This window comes from Alosa sapidissima, chromosome 7, assembly GCF_018492685.1.
Source record: "Alosa sapidissima isolate fAloSap1 chromosome 7, fAloSap1.pri, whole genome shotgun sequence".
Taxonomy (NCBI): Eukaryota; Metazoa; Chordata; class Actinopteri; order Clupeiformes; family Clupeidae; genus Alosa; species Alosa sapidissima.
The window spans coordinates 9,779,851-9,791,369 of NC_055963.1; the positions used below are offsets into that span (position 1 = coordinate 9,779,851).

Consider the following 11,519-nt stretch of genomic DNA (forward strand, 5'->3'; position numbering starts at 1 on the left):
CTCATGTATCCAGTCACAGTGGGCATCATAGTACACCAACACTCTCCAACATCCAAAACAATTTAGAATTGTCTTCTCAACAACCCCTGTTTTGGCTTTTTAAAGTTTAAATACTTTTACTAAATACTTTAAATACTGTTGAATAATGTTTAAGGTACACATGGTACATTCAGTGGAAATACTGAAGGAAAATATGTCTGAAATATGGTTTCTCCACACACAACAACCACAATGTTCCACCGCATTGAATGCCTGTACAAATGTTCTTTCAAGGCGGCTAAAATTAAACTTAACAGTGCAAAACATTTGTGTGCTTTGAATGTCCTCTATGAAATGTTTTCATTTCATGAAAAAAAAGACATTAAACTATTAATATTTAGAAGTCTGCTCCGGTTCTACACCTATATTACCTGACCTAGGAATTGTCATGATTTTTTCATTTTATTTTGAATATTCATTTCCAGGGTCATTAATATGACATTGAAAAGCTCAGATATGAAGTAAGGTTAAGTACCCCGTATGTCAGTCATCACTTTGGCTGAAAGAAGGCAACAGGCAACAACACTGTGGTTATGTTTTTATTCAGACATTAAATAAGTTTCTAGAACATCAAAAACCCATTTAAGTTATTGTTTTTGCTCAGGTTTGCTTAAATTAAACTATGGATGGGAAAAAAATAAATCAAAACTTTAAAAAAATATTTTCTCTTTTTTTAAACGTCCTATTTTTTTTCTTGCATTTTCCTAAAACACAATGACTTAAATATACACGTCAACAAAATAAATGATGGAGTTTAAGGCAATAGCAAGGAACACTATCTGTTTACACGAAATATAACATTTGGAAATAATCAGATGTTTAAATATTTAGCTAATCTAATTTTGCTACTCTAAAGGTAATTTAAGTTAGCTACTTTACATAGTGTCGTGCCAATGCTTGCCAGAGGAAATTCAAAGACAATCTTGCTGCAACTCTCCATCAAGTATCCAAACATATTATGCACTCACACTAACAAGTGAAGGGAAAACTGTTTCTTGGCAGTCTATATTGTGAGAAACATGTCTAAAGCATGCAAGCAGCTCTTAAATTTCACACGGAATGTTTTCTGCAGAATGTGTCAGTGAATACAGAGCAGCAATGTCAAATACTTTGGGGGTGAGGGGTGTTGCAATGTTGTAAATTCAGCTGAAACATAGGAAATCCCAAATACAACATAAAAATATATGACGAGGCCTCCTCCGAAAATAAAACCAAAAAAAAAAGATGTGGAAAAAAAAAACTAATCGAAGACAAAAAAAAAAAAAAAAAACCAAGACATCCTGTGGTGTCAGCAGGATTGTCTCCACACCAAGTGCTGTTTAGAAACGTTTAGGCCTACTCCAAATGTCAAAAACCGATGAAGACTGGTGGAGTCTCAGTGAAGCGTTACATCCTCGCAAGATTTTTAGGTCAGGTCTCACAGGGCAGGGCTTTCAGGCTCAATGGCATTTGAGTGACAGACCAAAGGGCCCCGTCTTCCCAAAGGATTCGGAATCTCTTGAGGCAGACAGGCTCACCTGTTCTGACACCTCCTGCCGCCATACTTGTCTCATATAATTTCTCTTCACTTCGGCTTCTCTCCAAACAGCGCTAATAGGAAACGACAAACATGTCTGCCTTTAAATTAAACATATCCAGGAGCCAAGAAATCGCATTCTCGTCTTGGCCCATTTGACATTAGCTATGCGCAAAGCAGCAGGTGGGCTCGTGATGAGTGACATGTGCCATTAGCTGTTGTGGCAGAAAGGCATTGAAGAATTAATGTCATGGTCGTCGGTTGTCAGAGGTGGGAGAAACACCGTAGTAAATTGACTGCCCTGGAAGATCAGTCTCTGCCTACTACAAGGAGTCATTGAGTTGTATCTGGGGTTGCACTGCTGTACGCACCAGTTATCTTGTTTTGTTTTTATCTTCATAAGATATTGGTAGCCTATACAGTAACCACATTGTTTTTAACGACCTAGTAGGAACTGTTTGTCGAATCAAAACATCGCTCCTACAGCTGTGTTAAAGTGAAGACTTTCAGACTTGCTTAACTTCTAGACTTCCTCTCATTCAATGTCGTCATACCCAGATCAGGCATGCTTTTTTCACATCCTTCTCACTTCTGTTACCAGTGCAGTTTGGTGCTTAGCAAAACTATCCACTCATCATTAAAGAACAGAAACATCAATGATTGAAGATGTACTCAGGAGACACAGTAGTTACTGTCAGCCTCTAGTCAATATTATAGTCCACATGTTTTGATACAAATATGAATAAAACAACAGTACAAATAGCTTTCTTCCTTCTGCTTTATCTAGATCATAGACATTATAGTTGTTAGTGGGTGGATATCTGTGGTTTCTTGATCCATGGGTCTTTAGTTTAATCAGGAGAGGAATCTATCTGTCGTATCACAGGCAAAAAATATAGTGGACATATTTGTTTTTAATTATAATTAGGGGGTTTAAAAGAACCAAACAGACATGCATTCCACAAGTTAACTTACTTGCACCTATTGAACATAATTTCTTTGACTGGTGTGCTGACAATTTAAGACACCCCTGCCCCCCCAACACATGTTTCCCTCCACAAAAATTCACCCACTCATAAATCGGAAGAAAACAAACTAAACAAAAGAGGGGAAAAAAACATGCAAACCTTACAAGAGTTGAAACAAAAACATATCTGTTTACTAAAGTCTTCTGTCAGTGCTTGGTTGCCTTGCTGTTTTGGAGGCCGTGGTGCAGCAGCTTTTGGGAACGAGCAGAGATGTTGTTCCCAAACAAAAACAGGCATTAAAATTATGTTTTAAAGACATTTGAAGTTCCACAGCAATATAACAAAATAATATACAATGGGTTTGAGTCAACTGCGCTCCAATCTGGGACTTTTAAGTATTTAGCCTTCAAAAACAACTCAAGCATCCATTTTATTTGTCCATTGTTTGAAAATGCTAAAATATGCATGTGCACTGAAAATAAACTAGTTAAGAAACAACACCAACAACAGCAACGGAAACAGAACAAGGAAAAAAAAAACAAAAAAAAAAAACAGTGAATGTTTGGTCCACTTTTTTTGGCGCCCCATTCCTCTCTTTCAAAGCCTTTTTTTCTGTGTGTGTGTGTGTGTGTGTGTGTGTGTGTGTGTGTGTGTGTGTGTGTGTGTGTGTGTGTGTGTGTATTTAGATGTTAGGATCAGGACAGTCTTCCGTCTTAAGCTATGCCACTCACAAAGTCCTTCTCTGGTCACTCAAAAGCGGATAGCGTCCCTGTTCCGGTGAGTGGCATCGGACATGATGGTATCGATAGCCTGGTCAACCAGTGTGTTGTGGGCAGAATGTGATGGTGGTAGGAGGAGCAAATGTAAACATGGAGATTCTTGGCAAAGGGAAAGAAAAATAATAATAATAATAATAATAATAATAATAATAATAATAATATTATTATATATTTAAGCGTGTTGTTCCTTCATGTTTTGGGTCAAGTTGACTGTCCCTTGCTGCTCATGCTCACAGGCGTTTCTGGGCAATTAGTGACCCGACCACAACCCCGGTTACCAGGGTTACGCCAGCCAGCAGCCACTTCTTGAAGTTCTCCTGCGACTTCCTGTCCTTTGCGGCTGAATCATTCCCGAAGATCTCCGCAAAGCGGTCCTGCAGAGAGAAACGAAAGGGAGGGCGAAAGTGAGTGACAGGAATGTATTAAGAAATCTGTTGAAAACATCAAGACAACACACACACACACACACACACACACACACACACACACACACACACACACTTAACATCTTATTCCTTTCAAAATGAAAACCAAACACCAAAATAAAAACAAGAGTATTGTGCCCTGCTTCACAATGACATCATACAGCAGTAGGCAAGTTAGCTTGTGTAGTGGGAGTTCAAACGTAAAATCTGTCGTTGAGAATGAGAGCAGATGTGGATCTGTGATCAGATAAGGCTGGGGTCTGAGACCTGCACGTCTCGTCAGGACGCCACAATTCACCCACATGGGAGCCACAACACTCACTCTCTCTCACTCACACACACACACACACACACACACACACACAAAGCTCTCAGAAGAGGCCCCCCATACGAAACCAGTCAGACCTAGCACAGGCTAGACCACAGAGAGTCACAAAAAAGATCCACAATTCCTGGCAAAGTGACAACTGCTTTGCATAAAACCAACAGGAGGATAATATGAAAGGTGAAAATTTCCATTGACTCAAAAAGTGAACTGAGGGGAAAAAAACAACATATGAGTCATAACATAGCACTTGGGATCTAGATATAAAGTGGACCATTCCTATTTTATCACCATGGTAGCAATTATTTGTTTTGAGGTCGTCGTTATCCCACGCGAATCGCTTTTGCAGCTCACATTCTTTCCCGGCAGCGGCCTCTCTAGCCCCGCCCCAGCCTCAAAAGGCAGTTTGGTTGCACCGGCAACTGTGGTACCTCTGCTGTACACCAGAGGGCGCACATCCGTCAGCCAGAATTCCTCCCTCCAAAGCACCTAAGTGCTGAATTTGAGACTCGTATACTAAAGCCTTGGATTATTTGAGTTTGTACACCAGGCCCTCCTGCACTGAACACAACAGTGCACTTAGTGTGTGTGGACTCGAACAAAAAGGTATTTTGCTTGCTACATCACATCTGGGCTTAGCTGAAGGCTTTAGACCAGGAATTTTACAACAGTTATTTGTTTGAATTCATAATCTGCTCTCGGACTGTTTGTTCTCTATGGAGTCATTCTTTAAAACAAATTAAATAAATAAAATTCCATGGAGATAAAGACAAGGTTACCAGGAGCAAAATATGCCAGGCACTGGACTTAGATTACAAAAGTGTCACGTCATTCACATTCCTTGGGTTTGCACACACACACACACACACACACCAAACTTCCTTCACTTATGTCATCTTGCCAGTTCCTTAACAACAGACAAAGAGGGAACCAGTTCTGTTCTGGAACCTGAGCAGTGGGAAAAATCTTTGCGCAACAAACCAAGGACACGTTGGAAAAGCCTCTCCTCCTTTTTCCTCATGGCTCTGCCATAGGCCTCACTGGTGCACTCTCTTGCTACTAGCCTGGCACTTTATCTCTGGCGGCAGAGATCTAGGCCTTCCGTTGGCGTCCTGTGTGGGGTGAGAGTCATCACCCTTCATCTGCTGCCCTGTCTGGCTGCCGTCATTCACAGGGTGTCTTTACATTTCGGGGGGGGGGGGGCGCAGCTTTCACCTAATCACAACCAGACTACCTGGGAGACACAATCGCGTGAAAGCAGGTGGTCCAGGCTGACAGAGGACAGAATCATTGTGGCAAAAAAGAGATCTTTGGTGCCCTGCGGTGTGTTTGTGTGTATATATATGTTTTGTGTACATGAGAGTGCGCAGGTGAAATTGTGTGTACTTCTCTATTTGGTCAGTCTGTCTGTGTGTCTAAATGCATGCGTACATGTGCGTACGTGTGCGTGTGTGTGGTTCTGAGGAAAACATAGAAAGCCAGTTCAGGGGAACTGATTCTGAGAGGGAGAGGAGGGGGCCATCACCAGAGTGCTGGGGACTGATAACGGACACTACATGGAGAGAGCTCAAAAGAGAGCCTGAACTTATCAGAGAGAGAGAGAGAGAGAGAGAGAGAGGTAGGTTAACCTAATTGTGGCAAATACAGTGACCATTAAATGTGCAATAATCCACTGTTGAAAATATGTCATAGATTCATAAAATCACTCATATTGAGATATATATGAACACATTAACCATAAGGCATGCTTACTGCAATGATGGGGTAGTTGTGGCCATGAGCATATCAGTCTCCTACTGACAACATGAAACAAGGCCGATCCCCACAGAATGAACATTACTGGCTCAAATGATTTACTCCTCCCTGCCTACGCAAGTGGCCTGTAGAAGGAAGAATGGTCTTACTGTGAGCGAGCCTACACCCTCTGGAGCAGCTAAACAATTCTAAAAGGTGATGCGTGGGATGTGAATGGATGCACAAACGCACACACACACCTATGAATGTGGTTGAGGAATCATGAGTTCCGAGATACATAAAGAATGTTGACCTCTTTGTGACTAGTACAGAGTGTGTGTGTGTGTGTGTGTGTGTGTGTGTGTGTGTGTGTGAGAATGTGTGTGAGTTGCAATTACTTTGCTGTAAGGCTCCTAAAAAATGCAAGGCCTTTTGACAGCTGATTACAGAAACACATTTCACAGAGGGGTAGTCATCATGTTACCACAGACCTGAAGTAAGTACAGTTTACCACACACACACAGACACACACACACACACACACACAAGTGAAGTCTGCCTAACAGGAATGGTAGGAACGTTGTGGGTGTCACAAAAGCGGTTTGATACGACTTTGGGTCATAAACCTCCAACATGTTCAGGCAAGTCTCAATAGGTGAGGGTGTAACTACACTAACTGTTACCTACCTTTATAAAAAGTGCAATGACAATAATACATCATGTGTAAAAGCCAGTAAAGGGCCGGCCAATAGTAAGACATGCCTACAGCACAGTTCCCTGATGGTCTCTAAACTGTAAGTAATGAACTTCCAGTATCCACTGAGAATGTGGTTAATTATGAACACGCTCTGTGAGAGCAGAGGTTACAATCCTCCACCCATTCACAGATTAACTCCAGTTAGCAGGTCCATGAATATAATCACACACACACACACACACCTCAGTGACCCAAGTTTGCGTGGGATGAAAGGCCAAAACAAAAGAAAATCTCTGCCTTTACAAAACTACCTGGCTAGGTGTGGACAAAGCCTTAGGAGAGTGAAAGTGAAATATGAATGTGGGAAGGCATTGAGGCAGAACATCAATGCCGAGTAGTCAGTCATCCCAGCATGCTTCAGAAGCCTAACTCTCCACTCCTCCACCTCACACACGACTTCTACTCACAATATGCACTTTGTGCATTTATGAAAGGTCTGGGTGTGTATGTGTGTGTGACTGTTTGTGTGTGTGTGTGTGTGTGACTGTGCGTGTGTGTGTGTGTGTGTGTGACTGTGCGTGTGTGTGTGTGTGTGTGACTGTGCGTGTGTGTGTGTGTGTGTGTGTGTGTGTGACTGTGTGTGCGTGAGACTGTGTGTGTTGTGACTGTGTGTGTGTGTGTGTGTGTGTGACTGTTTGTGTTTGTGTGTGTGTGTGTGTGTGTGTGTGTGTGTGTGACTGTGCGTGTGTGTCTGTGTGTGTGTGTGTGTGTGAGTGTGACTGTGTGTGTGTGACTGTTTGTGTGTGTGTGTGTGTGACTGTTTGTGTGTGTGTGTGTGTGACTGTTTGTGTGTGTGTGTGTGTGTCTGTTTGTGTGTGTGTGTGTCTGTTTGTGTGTGTGTGTGTGTGTGTGGTGACTGTGTGTGTGTGTGTGCGTGTGTGTGTGTGTGCGTGTGAGTGTGAGTGTGAGAGAGAGAGAGAGAGAGAGAGAGAGAGAGAGAGAGATTGAGAGTGAGTGAGTGAGTGAAAAAAAGAGAAAGACTGGGAGTAAAGGTTTACTGATATGATCAAGAGAGACGACACAGAAACAGGAACTAAGGAAGCAAGCTGAAGATGCTGAGAGGAGTCCTGGCTCCACTCAAGACTATAAATACCCACCAGGGCTTTCACTGTTGGTTCCCCAGGGATACTGGGTGCTAGGCAGCCATGCCTGCTGTGTGTTTTCCAAACGTGTGCATAGCTTTCAACACACACACACACACGCGCACACACGCACACGTAGTGGGACCAGTGCATCACTTAGCAATGGATAGCATAAAGCTCATTCACGAAAGCCCTTGAAACTACTGAGGGAAAGTTCAAGGCCTGATTGTGTGTGCATCATCTGCTTTAGATAGCAGATGAGAGGGGAGGAGAGTGGAGAGGAGAGAGAGAGAGAGAGAGAGAGAGAGAGAGAGAGAGAGAGAGAGAGAGAGAGAGAGAGAGAGAGGAGAGAGAGAGAGGAGAGAGAGAGAGAGAGAGAGAGAGAGAGAGAGAGAGAATGTGGAGGAAAAAAGAAAGAATATCCCACTTTGATGGGAGACTTAGAGACAGGGTTGCCATAGCTACCATAAAAGCAATGGTGTGAATGTTTGTCTATGTGCTGTACTCATTTTGCTATGTGAATGTTTGCATTATACTGTGTATGTTGTGTGTGTGTGTGTGACACTGTCACTGTGTGTGTGTATGACACACACACACAGTGACTCACTAGTTGATTTCTGCACTATTGCACCAGTCATCCTCCTCTCCATGGCAACCCCTCTGATCGATGGCTTCCTAATACAGTTACAGTCCAAAAGGCCTCTGACCAGTGTCATCAACACATCAGCAATTCATTTTGACTGACCAAAAATAATAAAAGGAAACGCGATAAGAGCCGGAAGAGGGAACAGCCTTTTTTTATTTGTGAATGAGGATGAGACTCACATTCCAGAGACGCTGGAACAGGACATTCCTGTTTCTGTGGGCCATGAGAACATTAGTCAACATTAAACAGTGACTGATTTATGTAAGATAAGCCACTGACTGGGAAATGGAATGTGTGTCTCTCACTTAGGTGACCGCTGTGGAAGGCAATCCTAGATTCTAGGGTCCTATCCACATTAAGCCGGGGTAAATATAAATACTGATAACTACTCCTCTGTTTTAAGCCCTTCTCTGAGGTGGATACATTTGATTCGCATTGTTGTATGTATAGGGGAACAGTGCTTCAGATAAGACTATGTGCGGTTACCCAGACAAAAGTTCCAAATATCACTAACATCAAATACATGTTATTTCAGTGTTGTGAGGTTGACGCAAAACGTATCGATACAAAAACAATATATAGTGGATGGAGATTGTTTTCCCTGCAAATGCGTGTATATATTTACCCCGGCTTCATATAGACACAACTTAGATCTAGCCTACATGTTGGTCAACTTATATCCCTGTACTACCAGAGCTTTCTGAGAATCAAGGAGAATCTTCTGAGAAGAATGCATGTTTTATGTCATGTCTGTCTTCTGAATGGAGCTTGAGTCTGGCAAAAGTTGATGATGATGATGAATGCATTTCTGAGAAAGGGGTAGTCTCTCACCAAAAATGAATCATACTGAAACTGAACCCACCATCCAAAAAGTGGAGACCTGCAATGTCAAGTCTTGACAGGGAGACACACCAAACATGATTCAAGAACACCACTGCTCCTATGACTCAAGAAACGTGCTAAAACTATTTCCTCCCAATGAATGGGCACTCAGAAGGTTGGGTTGCTGAGGAAGGGATGGTCCCCTTTCACTACAAATTAGTCAGACCAACTCAACCTCCTGTCTGAACAGTAGGGTAGCCTTAGAGTGCCCTGGTCAGTAAAAGCTTCGAAGCCCAATGTTTCTGAGAAAAGGATCATCTGATCTGGTTCAGTGCTGTTGCTGGCACCTAGTAATCTCACTCTTTTCCAACCCATTTCCGAGACCGTGAGTCATTAAGTGCACACACACACACACACACACACACACACACACACACACACACGGCTGCTGTGGTGAAGTGGTCCTTCTGCTGAGGACTCATGCTCTCTGTGCGTGTAAGGGTCAGTGTTCGCTGACTCATTGCGTTAGATTGGTGAGTTATTCCGTTTCGGCCGATCACCAAGAGCAAGAGGGACACACGGAAGTAAAGGGAGGACAGAGAGGACAGCAGGGGAGTGAAAGAGGGCCTATATAAGGAAACGTGACTAGAAAAAGAAGTTTTGAAAGAGGGAAACGCTGCAATTCGGAAGCTCCTATGTCACAGTGTCTTGAAACAAGTCCACAATGTTTCGTTAGATTACGCGTGTACGGAGTACGATCATTCCGACGACATTTATAAAAGGGAGATGAAAGTGCTGGTGCTCTACTGGATTTCTCCATGCCATGAGGGGAATGTCCAGCTCCGGTCAGCCAGATGGCCAGCTTTCATAACGCAGTGTACAGATGAGGCATCCTCCTTCCTCAAAGTGTCAGTCATGCAGCAGGGGAAGCACAGGAGGCCCATGGGATTGCGACAGAGAGCCAGTGTGCAAAAAGGGAGGATTGAGAGAGGAACAGGAGAAAGTGATGGTGGCAGCCGATGACGTGGTGGCAACGAGGGAAGACGAGATCATGTGCTGAACTACCAAACAACATCATCCCGTTAGTAAACAAACAAAAAAAACAAACAGGTTAAGCGGGAGCATTCTGTGTGTGTGGCAGTGTGTATGTGTGAGTCTGTGTGTGTAAGAGGGTCATGTGGAAACCAAGGCCAGAGTTCAGTCATGTGGTGCTGGCTCACTGCACTCTGAGGCAACAGAGTGGCCTGTAACTCTCTAGGCGGACTGCTCAAACACAGATTAGATTGGCTTCTGCCATGTTTGGTACTTGCCTGATGTAACACAGCTTTCAGTGAACAGATCAAATATTTGGGACAAGAAATGCCACAAAGAAAGTTTTGATCTTGGCCTTTTGTCTGAACGGACATCTTGTGTTTCTATGACACTGTGGACTGGACACACACTTGCATACTGTACAACCACTGTCCACACACAAATGAATTTAAGTGAAGATTAATGAGTCAGGATACTAGGGCTCAGACTGCAATCTGTTCCCCATCTCACTGGGGAGGTGTTACCATCAGCCCCCATTCTGTCAGGCAAATCCCTGCTACGGGTACGTCTAGCCAACACAGGGAACACACACACACACACACACACACCTCAAATGCCAGGTACATTGTGTTAGTGTACACAGTAAAGTACACAGACAGAAAGTAGGTGAAAAGATGTAATTTCATTGTCCTGCTCAAGAGAGAGAGTGTGTGTGTGTGTGTTTATGTGTGTGTGTGTGTGTGTCTATGCGTGTGTGTCCTGGGTCATATGCTCTCGTTAATGCTCTCAGCACCCCTCTGTGCCACCAGCACCCTATAACCCCATCTCTATGCCCTCTGCACCACTGAACAAAGAGCAGAGACCTACCATCTGCCCATCTGTGTGTTTCACTCATAAGTGTGTGTGTGTGTGTGTGTGTGTGTGTGTGTCAGTCAGGGAGGATGAGAGCGAAAGACACACTGAGAGATTAGTGTTAGAAAGAGGATATCTGCAGCATGCAGTAGAGGCACAGGAAGAGAAGAGATGGACAGAAGAAGATATGAAAGAAAGAAAGAAAGAAAGAAAGAAAGAAAGAAAGACTGAGAGAAACAAACAAACGGAGAGGGGTGCACAAAGGAGAGAGACGAGCGCCATTGCCGCTTTAGGGAGGGCGGGGGGGCGGGGGGGGGGCCATTAGTCCTGATTAGTTTGTGTGCTCAGCGTGGTAGTCATCAGTGTCATGTGTGGTTATGGTGGCCAAACCGATCCCCCTGTCCCCTGCACTGTGCCCGGGCCACAGACGCAACCCTCAGCCCTCCACTGGCATAATACATCTTAACCATGGCGCTAATCTTGTTGATGTGGCCGCAGATTTTCCACTTAATCTGATATGAGCTACAGAGAGAGTGGGAGGA

General features: G+C 43.5%; 3 protein-coding genes across 5 annotated transcripts in view; 1 reads left to right on the plus strand and 2 right to left on the minus strand.

The window, feature by feature from the left end:
• LOC121713800 overlaps positions 1–305 on the plus strand; it is a 7,040-nt gene extending 6,735 nt beyond the window's left edge. The window contains exon 5 of the mRNA XM_042098747.1: positions 1–305. This exon is cut by the window's left edge and continues 418 nt beyond it. The gene's annotated coding sequence lies outside the window, so the exon portion shown is untranslated.
• A 2,837-nt stretch (positions 306–3,142) lies between these two features.
• Positions 3,143–11,519, minus strand: part of bcl2l1 (BCL2 like 1) — a 22,276-nt gene continuing 13,899 nt past the window's right edge. For all 3 annotated transcript variants that reach the window (XM_042098743.1, XM_042098746.1, XM_042098745.1), the window contains one exon: positions 3,143–3,676. In XM_042098743.1, the coding sequence (XP_041954677.1) occupies positions 3,533–3,676 (144 nt within the window). In that variant the 3' untranslated portion in view covers positions 3,143–3,532. The remainder of the gene's footprint in view (positions 3,677–11,519) is intronic.
• The window catches only part of arfgef2 (ADP-ribosylation factor guanine nucleotide-exchange factor 2 (brefeldin A-inhibited)), a 47,877-nt gene continuing 44,765 nt past the window's right edge, over positions 8,408–11,519 (minus strand). Inside the window, exon 40 of the transcript XR_006032948.1 lies at positions 8,408–10,733. The gene's annotated coding sequence lies outside the window, so the exon portion shown is untranslated. The remainder of the gene's footprint in view (positions 10,734–11,519) is intronic.